General features: G+C 36.8%; 1 protein-coding gene across 3 annotated transcripts in view; it reads right to left on the reverse strand.

Moving 5' to 3' along the window:
- The window catches only part of LOC121370621 (F-actin-monooxygenase MICAL3-like), a 98,100-nt gene that overhangs the window by 50,117 nt on the left and 31,786 nt on the right, over positions 1-16,197 (reverse strand). For all 3 annotated transcript variants that reach the window (XM_041495979.1, XM_041495978.1, XM_041495977.1), the window contains exon 3: positions 799-1,077. In XM_041495979.1, the coding sequence (XP_041351913.1) occupies positions 799-1,062 (264 nt within the window). In that variant the 5' untranslated portion in view covers positions 1,063-1,077. The remainder of the gene's footprint in view (positions 1-798; positions 1,078-16,197) is intronic.

Consider the following 16,197-nt stretch of genomic DNA (forward strand, 5'->3'; position numbering starts at 1 on the left):
TATGGGGGATGGGGGGGGGGGGGCGGAGGGATATACACTTTCATGTAAGAAAGTTTATATGTGTTCTATGTTTTTTGATAATGCATGCAGTGTAAAGCAGACCACAAAACGTACTTGTAACATGTGCCTAGGAAGTAAACATTAAATTATATCTATGATCAGTAATGCAGAATTTCCCCCCAAATTTACATTTACTGGGATAGTAAAAATGCAAGGGACCTTCTTGGTGGATGGATCTTCCATCATTAGTATGAACATGTATAGAAATATGCCCAGAACCTGGGTAATAAATGAAATAAACTTCATGATCATATTATTAATTAATGCAAACAATACTTATGAGGATGCACAAAAATACTTCTTTTTTGTTAAACATTCTTAAACCACACATAAGCCATGACTCTTCAACAACACCATCTCCAAATGTATGTACATGTGTGTATGTCGGTTACGCAACTTTAAAATCATGACAACCGCTAATCGGGTACCTGGTGAACAATTACATTCTAAAATTAAAAGTACCATATATCAGTAATGAAAGTGAAAGTCATTTTATGTTTTTTAAATACATTTGAACCATCAATGTAGCACAGAACCGTAGTTCAAGTGCTTTAGGATTAGGAAGGACTAGCTAACTCATCAGTTACGAGAACAATATTCACGTACCCGAACAATCGGTTACCTAAGTAAAACTCATGTGAATTGATTTCCGGTTACCTAAGATTTTTAAATATTGTCCCCTGTTAATTAATTTCATGAAACTGTTGTAAAAAAACCAATGGTAGACTCCCAACATACTTTGGTATTTGTGCAGGCCTGCATCTTCTGATAATCCCGATGTGAGGCCCGTTTGTCGAGTTTTGACCACAGAGATACTGCCTTCCATGATGTAAGCCGTGACTTGAGCTGTTTGTAGAAGGTCGTGTGGTCAGCGTTGGTGACTCCTAGAACACTGCACAGTTCCTGGAATGTGTTGAGGATGGTCTTGCAAGTGTATGCGCTGACAAACTGGTCGAAGAGATGGTCTGCAGAGTTGAGGTCATTATCTCGGCCATTCATCATTGCTCATTGTTATTCCTGGTAAAATAAAAAGAGTATAAGTGGAATTGTGTCTTTATATTCATGATGGCATAAAATGAGGACCATTCATAATTGCTCATTATTATTCCTGGTAAAATAAAAAGAGTATACCCCCGGTAAGTGGAATTGTCTTTATATGCATGATGGCATAAAATGAGTACCATTCATCATTGTCATTGTTATTCCTGGTAAAATAAAAAGAGTATAAGTGGAACTGTGTCTTTATATACATGATAGCATAAAATGAGGACCATTCATCATTGTCATTGTTATTCCTGGTAAAATAAAAGATTATGTGGCAGTACCTGTATATATGAATATATATATTGACCATTTATCATTGTGAATTCTTATGAAACTAGAAACAAATGAAGATACTACATGTATGTGCAAATTTTCGGATATTCATTATGTACATGTATAATATAAACTAAATCCCTTGAGGGAAAATGAAAATGAAAATGCTGCATATATTATCTGGATCAATCACCTTTATACAAGTTGTTATTCCTGAAAGTAATAAAATATAAACATATAAATCTACGGTTGATAAAATATTTTGTTTTTAATGTGGGTTTGTGGCTTTTGACAATACAGAGTCAGGACATGTGCCACCTGGAATATTAGTAATGGTTTGCCCCTACTTCTTTTAAATTCAACCAGTGAAAATAAATTTGTTTTTAATGTGGGTTTGTGGCTTTTGACAATACAGAGAGTCAGGACATGTGCCACCTGGAATATTAGTAATGGTTTGCCCCTACTTCTTTTAAATTCAACCAGTGAAAATAAATTTGTTTTTAATGTGGGTTTGTGGCTTTTGACAATACAGAGAGTCAGGACATGTGCCACCTGGAATATTAGTAATGGTTTGCCCCTACTTCTTTTAAATTCAATCAGTGAAAATAAATTTGTTTTTAATGTGGGTTTATGGCTTTTGACAATACAGAGAGTCAGGACATGTGCCACCTGGAATATTAGTAATGGTTTGCCCCTACTTCTTTTAAATTCAACCAGTGAAAATAAATTTGTTTTTAATGTGGGTTTGTGGCTTTTGACAATACAGAGAGTCAGGACATGTGCCACCTGGAATATTAGTAATGGTTTGCCCCTACTTCTTTTGACAATACAGAGAGTCAGGACATGTGCCACCTGGAATATTAGTAATGGTTTGCCCCCACTTCTTTTGACAATACAGAGAGTCAGGACATGTGCCACCTGGAATATTAGTAATGGTTTGCCCCTACTTCTTTTGACAATACAGAGAGTCAGGACATGTGCCACCTGGAATATTAGTAATGGTTTGCCCCTACTTCTTTTGACAATACAGAGAGTCAGGACATGTGCCACCTGGAATATTAGTAATGGTTTGCCCCTACTTCTTTTGACAATACAGAGTCAGGACATGTGCCACCTGGAATATTAGTAATGGTTTGCCCCTACTTCTTTTAAATTCAACCAGTGAAAATAAATTTGCAATTATTAATTTAGAATTACATCAGTATTTGGTACAAATATGTAAATGTATGTCAGTATTGAATGTTTTGGCATTATGAGTGCAAACGGAATTTGCAAAACTAAATGACTGAATCTACCTGTACATGTTATTGGAATGGGTGGATGGGTGGATGTACAGATAGATGGATGGACAGATGGATGGATGGACAGGTGTATTATATAGTGATAGAAAAACTCCAGACAAAATGTTAGCATGCAATTTAACAAACTCAAATCCTTACAACTTTCAGCCTGAATCAGTTAAGCCCTACCTTTTAGTTTTTCATTTACAAAGAATTCCCGGGGTCATAGGCAATACTGTACACTATATAGCCTAAGTGATAGATGTACCAACATGTACAACATACATGTAGTATACATCAAGTGCTCAGTAAGCTCATGTATGCTACATATAGGTCACCCAGCCCCAAGTTAATGACTGAGCCAAACATTTCACAACATGCACCTGGCCAATCTGCTCCGCGACTTACCTGGCAGCACAGTGTATACCCCACACAATGAAATGGTTCGCCTGTTAAATATTGTTTTTGGTAATTACACTTATACAGTTAGTCACAAACGTCTGGCTACAGCCAGTGAAAACCAATTACTGCAGACAAGATAGAAAGTGATAGGCCTGTGGAGTCTACACACACCCTCATGTGTTACTGATTACCTGATTACCCCATTGTTGCTTTTGAAATCTAACACTTTCTATGAGGAAAATTAATTGCCAGTGTAGCCAGTCTAGATGACACAGTGAATTATGTTATCATGTTTGTGAATGGTAGGTACTGCATGGGTTCACATCCCTAAGAATGCACTATCAAAGTTTGTTTGTGAATGGTAGGTACTGCATGGGTTCACATCCCTAAGAATGCACTATCAAAGTGTTTGTGAATGGTAGGTACTGCATGGGTTCACATCCCTAAGAATGCACTATCAAAGTGTTTGTGAATGGTAGGTACTGCATGGGTTCACATCCCTAAGAATGCACTATCAAAGTTTGTTTGTGAATGGTAGGTACTGCATGGGTTCACATCCCTAAGAATGCACTATCAAAGTGTTTGTGAATGGTAGGTACTGCATGGGTTCACATCCCTAAGAATGCACTATCAAATTTTGTTTGTGAATGGTAGGTACTGCATGGGTTCACATCCCTAAGAATGCACTATCAAAGTTTGTTTGTGAATGGTAGGTACTGCATGGGTTCACATCCCTAAGAATGCACTATCAAAGTTTGTTTGTGAATGGTAGGTACTGCATGGGTTCACATCCCTAAGAATGCACTATCAAAGTTTGTTTGTGAATGGTAGGTACTGCATGGGTTCACATCCCTAAGAATGCACTATCAAATTTTGTTTGTGAATGGTAGGTACTGCATGGGTTCACATCCCTAAGAATGCACTATCAAAGTTTGTTTGTGAATGGTAGGTACTGCATGGGTTCACATCCCTAAGAATGCACTATCAAAGTTTGTTTCTTTTGTTTAATGACACCTCTAGAGCACATTGATTTATTAATCATCGGCTATTGGATTTCAAACATTTAGTAATTTTGACCTGTAGTATTAGAGAGGAAACACACTAAAAAAAATTCATTAATAGCAAAGATTCTTTTATATGCACTATCCCACAGATGGGACAGCACATACCACAGCCTTGGATATACCAGTTGTGGTGCACTGGCTGAAATGAGAGATAGTATTAGTCCAATGGGCCAACCGACGGGGATCAATCCCAGACCAACCGCACATGAATCGATTACTTTACCACTGGGCTACGTCCCACCCCTTACACTATCAAGTCCAATATCTTGACAAATTAAGATACATACAGGTATACCAACTGGAGAGTACACATATATCAACTATTATGGTATTATATATATGCTTAATTTGGTTGCTGAAAGATGCATATTAAACACTCCCCCCAAAAAGTGTTCATATGCACAGACAAATCAAAAGCACTATTTAAATTACCTAAGCAGTATTGGGTATGAGGCATAAAAGTTGTATATATATATATATATATATATATAAAATACAGTTACATTATCAACTTACATATATACATGTACATGTACAAACCTTAATAACAAATGTAGATAATAGTAAAGTTTATAGAATACTTCAATTAAGACATTACACAAACTGACCTCTCTAAGTACTACTTATTCACAATACATACTGCAAACAACTTCACTGTGGGGAAACTTCTGCCAAGATTACGTCTAGCACATTGATGCATATCCACCTAATATATACCCATGATCAGATTTACTGATATATCGTACAACTTCCATTCATGGTCATAAGAAACATTACTGGTCAAGAAAATCTCTTTATTTGGATTATCAGGATTGCCACATAAGCATTATTGTCCTCATTTTTTGTTCTAATAAAAAATATATAGTTAACCTCTTTTTGAGTAAGAAGATTAAAGACATATAAAGACACTCTGAAGTCTTTTATCAAACTGCACAGAATGCCAGCTGTGACACGCATTCTGGCATTCTGTGTATAGCCATAACCAGACTATTTTTAGAAGACAAAATCATAAGCCCTAGCTTTGTTATGTTATTTTGCTTCCTACTGTAAATACAGATTGGCTAACACTAATACTGTGTAAGGTACTGTTACATGCAATATGGAACAGTCTGGTAGAAAAGGTTTTTACTATTACTGATCAATATTTAGCTGAATATTAGGAAGTCTTTACTGGTATTGATCATTATTTACAAAGCTATATTAGGAAGTTCACAAATACATCACATGATGGCATGCAGGTCTATAATAGCATTCAAATACTCACAGCCCACAATATCAAAATTGAAACCAATTTGCTAAATGTTTTCATTATTTTATTAAGTTTTCCAATCACAAATGAACTATTTACATGTACATATACAGTGGCTTATAAAATATTTTTTAAATTGGCAGATTTTTATAATCTGTAAACAAAAATACTCAAAATTTAATCAAATTGATATAAAGTAAAACCAAATTAATTTCTATGTTAGCCCTCTTTCCTAGATATATTATAAAAATGTATACAGGTACATGTACAAACAAAATTCGACTTAAAGAAATTGTGTTAGCAGAAAATACTGTTACTCATCTCATTACAAAAAAATATATATTATCACTAAAATCACATGTACAGGGCTACATTTTAAGAACTTGTTACCCACATCAATTCTGAAATTTATTTGGCCATGGGTAAAGTCCTCATCTACGACAATTTTGAGCTTGCCTATACACCAATAACATTTGCAACAAATAAACACAAAATTAAAAACCAAAAGTAATCTCTTCAACTGACGATAATAATTTTTATTCAAAATTTGAGACCTGATATACTAAAGTATTTAGGTTTTGTGTAATTTCCTATTCCAACCAATGCTGTATGACCTGTTACTAAAAATAATAAAAATATGTAACTAGCAACATCTGTAGATCTCTCCATTAATTTTTTTTTAGAGTAATTAATTGCTCCCCTAAATAAGATCAGGTCAGGTCAGGTCAGGTCAGGTCAGGTCAGGTCAGGTAAGACATGCCTGTCATGGGTGCAGGTGTCGACTTTCGCCAGCTCCTCCATGCAGGACAGGAAAAGGTTTGGGAAGGGTGGGAGAAGGGATCACCAGTGCTGGCATGTGGCCTCAGACCACAATTAATTTCGCTATATGTTTCTATATAGCCTTAGTGGCTATAACATTTTTATTAATATCAGCAGGCCCGTGAAGTTTTGTATGTACCTTTGCCTGCATGGGGGACACATACCCTGAAAAGGACAACCCCTGTTGTCCAGCTCTTTCTCCCAGCATATTGGTTTAAACAGACACACCCTCTAAACCAGGCCGGAGTACACCCATTTTACAAAAAAAGCACTACTTTTGCATGGGCCGGAATTACCACAAACAAGTCTTCAATGTCAACAAGTTACACATGTTTACAAAATACATGCTATCCCCTGTCACTTCAGTCAAACAGTTGCCACTTCATAGCTGTCTGCCATGAAATAATCACAGTCAAACAGCAGACTACTTGCGCGGTGAAACTTCCGGATTTTGGACAACCAAATGGGAAGATAACTGTAATCTGAGGCCATGTGCAAGAGAACATAAGCAGCCTGACCAAGGTTGGTTGCAGGCGAGGGTTGGTTTTGGTGCTACTGAATTTGCAAATAGAGAATATTACGTAATTTCTTGAAGGTAATTTTGAAGCTAAAAATTACTCCTCTTGAACAAGTTTCAGGGGAGTAAAGGGGAGCTTCCCTTAAATGGTGAGGTTTGCATCTGTGATGGCAGTAGTTTTGTTTTACAGTGAAACCCCTCTAAACCGGAGACCCTTGGGACCAAGACAAATGTCCGGTTTTAAGAGGGATCCAGTTTAGAGAGGTTACGTTCTGTCCTGGTTTTTAAAAAGGGACTGGGTAAAACGTCCGGTTTTGAGGGAATTCCGGTTTACAGAGGGTCCGGTCTTGAGAGATTTCACTGTACATCAAATATCACACTGGCCTACAGTACATCAAATATCACACTGGCCTACATGTTTTGGCACTAACTAAACAATGTGCACAAGGTCAGCATCACATCACAAATTCACTAATATTCAAGTTTCAGAGATCGCTATGTCCACCATCCTGAAATGTTAAAGAATTTCTAATAATTTTTCAACTATCACTAATCAAAATGTTTAATCCTAAGTGTTCCTTGAAGTGTTACCAATCAAACATAATTACCAGTAGTTTTCTTTCAAGACCACATGTCACAATGTTCATGATGCATCACATGTTTTCCACCTAATATCTACTCAATAAACACTGTGCTGAAAATAAAACAAGCCATATACTATATATAGCAGTTTTAGGCACATACATTGCCTTTGTCGTCTATGGGATTTCATTTGATGATAGGTACCATTTCCGGTTTCCATAGTGTCATCTTGGTACATTAAGTATTCATCAGTATTCATCAGAAGACTATTAAAGCACCGGTTTGTGACCATGCTTTAAATCATTTGCTCCACATCACAAGCAGCTACATGGCCTGTGGCTATGTTAGTATGTACAGCAGCTTCATCACAACTAGCTCATACAACACTGAAGCTATGATGTAATCTGTTTACACGATGACAAAATAGCTGAAAATAGCAATGACAGAAGCACCACTATTGGTCATTCTACATACTTGTATCAATAATAAAACAATAAAAATGCATTCAACAGTGGATTTTCAAATCAAGCTGGCATCACAAGCACATGAATAAAAATAAAAATTAACACAGAAATAGCAACAGTTTGGTTTGTTTTGCTTCTTGTCCTCTGCATACTACAGTTATTAAGTGCTTATACTGTAAATCAATATCATGAATCTGCCACTGGCAAAGAAAGGCAAGGAATGTTTAATGGTATGTTATCACATAAGGGGGCGCGATGTAGACCAGTGGTAAAGCATTGACTTGATGCGCAATCGGTCTGGGATCATTGGTGTGGCCATTGGGCTATTTCTCCTCACTTCATCCAGTACACCACGACTGGTATATCAAAGGCTATGGTATGTGCTATTCTGTCTGTGGGATGGTGCATATAAAAAATCCTTTGCTACTAATGGAAAAATGTAGCTGGTTTCCTCTCTAAGACTATGTCAAAATTACCAAATGTTTGACATCCAAATTGTGCTCTAGTGGTATCGTTAAACAAAACAAAACAACTTATTACATCTTAAAGCCGCACACCTTAGTTCCATCCAGCGAAAATAAATTATAATTTGGTTAATCTACAAACCTGTAACACACTTAGATCACGTTTTTATCAAATGGAGTGAAAAAGCAGGTTTTATATTGATAAATACCATGGGAATCCCCATGTCCCAATTGCTTGATATAATTTTGAAAGTTAGTATTCTGATATCACCGGTAGATGTCGCTCAAAGCACAACAATGCCTACATTACGACAAATTTCACAGACTTGGGGTGCGTCCCTTTCACCTCTCCTGGCAATGTTCCAACTATTCTGTCCTGGTTGTATCCCCTCTCCAGATATCGTAAGACTTAGCAAAATTATTGGTTTTAAGGGTTTGTAACGTTTTGTACTGAGACACTTACTTGTCTGAACTTTATTGTTACTGAAAATGTTCACGAACTGTGAAGAAAAATCTCACAAATGAACAACAACAAATCGGATGTTGATTGTGCGAACCGTGCACGAGAAAACAAACCGAACCAAAATGATAACGGTCAGGTGGTATACCAACGTCTGTGACATTGAAATGGAAATATCCCCTCTAAAAATAGATTAGACCTTGTCTGCTCAACGGTTTTTTCTCGGAGGCCCGTGCCTTTTTATGAAATACGAAAAATGCATTTTGTGGTATTACAAAAACCAGGATTACCAGGATTACCAAAAAACACTTCAGGTGCATGGAAATGTATATTCTAAATAATAAATGGTAAGTAAAGTGCAATTTTATTTGTAAAAAAAATGGGTTTAATAGCGAAAAACAATGCCGTAATGGTTAACAACTAGCCGTAACTAGGGTGTATCCCTTTAAACTATGGCCAATTGGTATCTAATGTACAGTTATGTTAACACTTTACTTGTCTAGAGGAGAGAGATTTTATTATTTAGTGGACATACAGTGAAACCCGTCTAAACCAGACACCAATAAGGACCAAGTTAGAAGTCTGGTTTTATGACATATTTTATGATGTTGAGAGAGGCTCTGTTCTCTACTGATATTTAAAAAGGAATCATAATAATAAAATTCAGTTTTACAGGATTTCTGGTTTACTTAGGGTCCGGTTTTCAGGGGTTTGACTGTACATACAGATGTTCATAAAACACACAAGAAAACATTTCTGTATTAATTTTCTAGGATCTAAAAATAGATAATAAATACCACATGAGTGGCTGTTAGATACCATTTATCTTATGAGTTGTTTTAAAATATTATATCTGACAGAGAAAGGGAGTTAGATATGTTTTTTAACGAGTTATAAGATACATGTAAATGGTATCTAACAAATATGAATGTAGTATTCTATTTACATTACCTAGCAGCCAGTCGTATGTTTTTAAATACATTATGTGTGTTATAAATAATAAATGATATTCTTACCAATAGGTGTTTAGGAAATATTATGTACATATATTCTGAGATATGTTAAAAATGCAACAAAAATACATGTACTTGACTAATACACAGACTAGTTGCTTTTTTCCAGCATATTTAATCTGCAGATATTGTTTTCTAATGTACACTATATGATAATTGCTAAAGTGAGTCTAGAGAATGAGTAAAGAAACAACTGCTACAGATAGGCTACTCTTATCAATTAGCAGCAAGACATCTTTTATAAACACCTTGATCCTCCCACAGCCATGACAGCACACAGTGACATATTATGACTTCCAATACACCAGTCACATAGCACTTACTGGAATAACAAATATTCCCACCAGTTCCACCAATAGAGATGAATCATATGACCTGTCCATGTACTATACAAATGAATGAATGAATGAGTGTACATTTAACAACACCCCATTTCATTTCAACTTATTTTCATGCTCATATCCAATTAAGGTTCATGCACACTGTCCTGGGCACACACCTCAGCTATCTGGGCTGTCTGTCCAGGACAGTGGGTTGTTTTTTAATTGTTAGTGGTTACGGAGAGAGACGAGGGTGTAGTGGCCTTACACCTACCCACTGAGTCATTAAAACTCAAACTGGTTGGGAGCCGGTACTGGGCTGTGAACCCTGTACCTACCAACCTTATGTCTGATGGCTTCGATCACCACGACACCACCATTGAGGCAGGAACCCCAGCACAAAAATATATACTACTCAAAAGAATTTAAGGGTCAGACCATATTTTCGACATTATTTCTGAATGTCAATTATATTAGCTAGACCATAATGTCACGCATGGTATTGTTCCATTTTGACGAAAGTGGGTCTAAGCAACCCATAAATGAATTAAAATCCACTGTCATTGACACTGTCGACTAGTTCTAATGGCGAAAACATGCTTACATTTGCACGTAAATTAGGGCGAAAGCCAAAGGTCTGCTAAGTGCCCATAACTTGCTTTTTCACAAAGCGCTTCATTTGCACGCTTTGCACGTGTATTCCATGTTCCCAATGCTGAATTTCCGTATAATTGGAGCTTGCGTTCGTGTACGGTGCACACTCCAAATTCGACAATGGTACGACTTCAACTGACTATCGAAGATCGAGGAAGGGCTATTGCTTGGCTTCAGGATGGCAATACGCAAAGAAATGTTGCTCTGAGACTTGGTGTCAGTCAGAGTGTCGTTGGCCGACTGTGGCAACGGTACCAAGCAACAAATTCTGTTCGAAATCGTCCACGTTCGGGAAGACCCCGAAGCACTACAAATAGAGATGACCGCTACATCACCAATATGGCTCTACGTCAACGCACAACCACTGCACGCCGATTACGTGACAATCTGCGGACTGCGACTGGAACTCGAGTGTCTGATCAAACCATACGCAATCGTCTGAGAGCCAATAATCTACGCTGCCGTCGCCAGGCTGTTCGACCACCACTCCTACGTCACAGAACGGCCAGACGTCACTGGTGCACGCTTCATCTGCGGTGGCAACGTGTCCAGGTTTAGTCTCCAGTTCAACGACGGTCGGGTTCGTGTCTACAGACGTCCTGTGGAGCGCTTCGCTGACGTTAACGTTAGACAACGTCACCGGTTCGGTGGTGGCAGCGTCATGGTGTGGGGCGGCATCTCTATCCACCACAGGACCCCCCTCTATGTGGTGGATGGCAATCTGAATGGAATCCGCTATCTGAATGAGATTATCCGGCCGTTGGTTCTCCCAGGCCTTCAGCAGATTGGCGGCGGGGCAGTTCTGCAGGATGACAATGCCAGACCCCACCGCGCCAGGGTGGTAACGGACCTTCTCAGACAACAAGGTATCGCCAGGATGGATTGGCCAGCATATTCGCCTGACTTGGTCCCAATAGAGACGCCTGGGACGAATTAGGCAGGAGAGTTCGGGATAACCATGCCCCTCCGGCCAACCTTCATGATCTGGGTCAACTTCTTATGGCAGAGTGGCAGGCCATTCCCCAAGAGTTCTTCAGACGTCTGATCAACAGCATGAGGCAACGATGTGTCGAGTGTATTCGCGCCAGGGGTGGATTCACAAACTATTAAACGAATGTTCTAATGTGTAAAATCCATGTTTGACAACGTTCAACTTTGACAGCATGTCATGTGACTTTCTTGTATACAGTGACGTTTATTTGTGGTTTTTTGTAAATATGGAACAATAAATAAAAAAATTGGTGTAGTTTACATCATCAATTTTTGACCCTTAAATTCTTTTGAGTAGTATACATCGAGACAAGCACTTTACCACTGACTGAGCTACATTCCACAATAGTGAACCAGCAGTGGAAGACCATTGAAGACTGAATCAATAACTGGTAAACTACGTGCATGACTCATCCAGGATAGGCAATAAATTACTTCACTGATCAAGTGTATATTCTCGTGTGTGCCAATCCATTGATAAGTTTCATCTACAGTGGAATGTAATAAACAAGATTCATCATGCTGACTGCACTCATTGTTAAGGAGTGTGTATTATTTGTTTTAGTTTATGAACAAAAAAATAAAATAAAGCATAACAAAAAATGTAAAAAAAATTGTTTAAACCTATGCAAACCAAGGCTAGCTACAATGTATGGCACTCACCAAATATGCCAATTACGAATTTCTGAAAGCAGTTGGTGAATTTTAGTTTACTTTTCATGTAATAATTGACATTTTTTAGAAAATAACTGACAATTTCTGCTATTTTTTAATTTTAATAGACAATTCGGCGAATTGTTTTGCTCACCCAGAGCTAGCCCTTCAAACTATGTGTTTAATGTATTTGGTTTTGAAGGTGATCATTGCAGTGTGAGAGTGAGTGTAAAGTGAGAGGCTATTGGTGCAAAGTAGGTGACTGAGTTCAGCATGTGGCTGTCCACAAATATATTTTAATTTTCTAGCACTACTAACATGTATGTAGCTCTGCCAACTAAAATGTAAAAAAAAAAAAAAAAAATCATTAAAAAAAAATCTTTACAGCCTCAGATCTACATTCTACATATAAACTGCACTTGAATGCATCCATCCATAGATTTGTGAAAAATAGTTAAGTTGCACCCTACGGGGCTTATGAATTTCACAGCGAAGATCAAACCTGTGATCTATTAAAGATCAATCAATATTTTGAGTGGAGATAACCAGTTACATTATGGCTCTAATGAATTAGATGTACATGTTTATGTTTATACCATCCACACAGGTATATGCACTCTTTCATACACATGTATATATATATCTTTATTAAAATACTTACATGCCTAGGCTTTCTGCCAGGAAATAATTTGTGGATACGTAATAAAAACAAAACAGATCATAAGTGGCCCTTTTAGGTGAACACTGCTTTTTGTGTACTTCAACAAATTTTAAACAGCAGTTCTCTTACTATAATCTTTCTAAAAATTATTAAAATGTTTCTATTGATTTATAAGATTTTAAGAGAAAATAATTTTACCCTTCATACCCTCTAGCAGAAACCCTTCACGAATATAATCGGTCTAATACATAAATAACATTTTGGCTTAAGTTTGTAACGTTTGATTAATTTAATTATTTGATTAATTTATATAATTTAAGTATATATAAAGTAATGATTTGTGTGAAATATTGGGCCTTGTATTCCTCCCAAAGTCCTTAAGGATCTTTTCTATATGATAAATTATTCATACTCAGGGCTTTATAGATTCCACCGAAGTCAAGATGATAAACGTAACCAAACTATGTTTGCTCAAAATAATCATGCCCAAATTAAGTACAAACATGTTGACCTCAACATATTTTAGCTCAAAACCAATGTTATGTTATGTTTTAATTAGATTAGAATATAACTTGAAATGCATTTCTGGATATATCTAACTCTTCAGCAGCTGTTGGTAACATTACTGCACTAAAACGACCTCGGTGCATTTAGAACAGACAACAAACCTTGTTGTGCCCAAATTAATGAGATCTAAATCCTTGCATACTTGTTCCAAATCAACACACTATTTTAGACAGATGGTACAAACCTTAAATAATTGAAGAAACTCTTGACCATTGCTCACCGGTCTCAGTGGTGTCGTGGTTAAGCCATCGGACTACAGGCTGGTACAGGGTTCGCAGCCCGGTACCGGCTCCAACCCAGAGCGAGTACTTAAGGGCTCAATGGGTAGGTGTAAGGCCATTACACCCTCTTCTCTCTTACTAACCAAATAACAACTAACCCACTGTCCTGGACAGACAGCCCAGATAGCTGAGGTGTGTGCCCAGGCCAGTGTGCTTGAACCTTAATTGAATATAAGCATGAAAATCAGTTAAAACAAATGACCATTGCTCAACCCATTAGAGATCAAATAAAACAAAATTACTGCCAATTTAACATAATCAAAATGAATTTGCAGCTCTGTTAAGATGACAGCATTACCAGAAAACATGGCAACATTTAACAGCATGTTATAAAAATCAATAAACAATTATAGTGATTGATGAACATGTGGATTCATTTGATTGAGATAAATGATAGCGTAAGATGTTATTATAGTGTCATAAAAAGAATTTATGACCAGGACTAATATAGCTCATTGGATATAACAAGCCGCATATGAATTAGTGTCCAAATGGATTCTTTGGCATGTACCTGTATATCAAGTGACAACTTAATGTTAAATTTCTCTTGCATCTCCCTCACATGTTGTCTGTATGGCAAGTGAAATACATGTATATTAAAGCAGGTCTGACATGCATGTATAGTACAAATGGTCATTCAGGTTCTGACTTGGTTACGGTGATTGAAAATACTGAAAACGGTCATCTGTTTATAATTCTAATTCAACACATTTGTAAGAACGAATCTGATTGGATCTCCACTAAAAAAATCAGGTGGTAAAATCACCGATATACCGGTTGCAAATTTACTGGCAGAAATACGTCATAGGTTAACCAAAGAACAAGGTTGTTTTGTAATGACGTCATAAAGTCAATTTCTATAGCGTTCATATTACCTACAAAAGTGGTTGAATAGATGTTTTTATGTCAGAAATGAACATATTATTCTTTATCAGTCGTTATCTAATCACGAGAGCTGATTAAATATGTCAAAGTACACATCTATGTTCGAGCCGCTAACTGTCCGACCACCCATCGTCTGTTAATAGGCTGCCTAATGACGTCACCAGCTGGTCACCAGCTAGTGACATTTATATGCTTATTCTTACTAAAAATGTGACAATTTCCTATTTAAAATCAACCAGCAAACAGTTTAATTAGAATAGGGATAACCCTACTGTTTTTTCCGATTTGCGGACGTATAGCGGTGGTTTTACAGTCACATATTTTCCGTTTTATTGGCTCCGCTAACACGTCACCAATAAAACTAAATTTGCGACAGTGAAACCACCGATATACGTCAACAAATTGAAAAACACAGTAGGGTTATCCCCTAAATATGTAGACAATGATTACAATAAATAAAACTTAAATAAACTCCTGTAAAAAACCTGCTGGCTTCAAAAGTGTACATATGTTAACCAACATTAAACACTGCTTTAAAAAATGCATGCCAGTCACAGTGTCATTTTGTTTATTTCATACAATAAAAGTTGTACTGTATTTGAACAATGAAAACATCTTTGCTTCTGGGGGTTTTATAATATTGTTGCCGGAAATCATTCAGTTGGCCTAAAATGATTGATGATTTTTACTTACTGTTATATATATTCTGCTATTTGTAAGAAAAGATTAGAAACTTTTGATTTTGTTAGGGATATCGATCACCACCATAAAAAGAACAGAAGTTGTAGTTCTCTTAAGTACAATTATGTGTTGAATGCTAAATAGTTGCATACATGTGTGCACTGCCTTTTAATAAAAACAAAAATACATTTATAGGCTAGTGATGTTGATATCAGTTGTTTCACTTCAGGAAAATAGAAATTTTAAAAATACACAAACTACATAAAAGCAATAAAACATGCTTTACTTGTTTTCAGTTAACCTTTATTAAATTAAAGCTAACATATATCAGATTACACATATCATAACATAAATAATTAAGAAAGAACAATAAAAAATAAAACAATTTTTTTTTTCTGTATAATACATGTACAATGTTTAACCACTAACAAGCTTCATTTCAAGGAAGGAAGGAAATGTTTTACTTAAAGATGCACTCAACATTTTTTTTTATGGTTACATGGTGTCGGACCAATGCTTAAGGACCACACAGATATTGAGAAAGGAAATCTGCTGTGACCACTTCATGGACTACTCTTTTCGATTAGCAGCAAGGGATCTTTTATATGCACCATCCCACAGACATGATAGTACATACCACGACCTTTGTTACACTAGTTGTGGAGCACTGGCTGGAATAAGAAATAGCCCAATGGGCCCACCAATGAGAATCAATCCTGGATTGATCGCGCATCAGGCGAGCGTTGTACCACTGAGCCACATCCTACCCATAGCTTCATTTTAGAGTCAAGCCATAAGTTAACCCAGTCTTCA

This window comes from Gigantopelta aegis, chromosome 4 (genome assembly GCF_016097555.1).
Source record: "Gigantopelta aegis isolate Gae_Host chromosome 4, Gae_host_genome, whole genome shotgun sequence".
NCBI classification, from domain to species: Eukaryota; Metazoa; Mollusca; class Gastropoda; order Neomphalida; family Peltospiridae; genus Gigantopelta; species Gigantopelta aegis.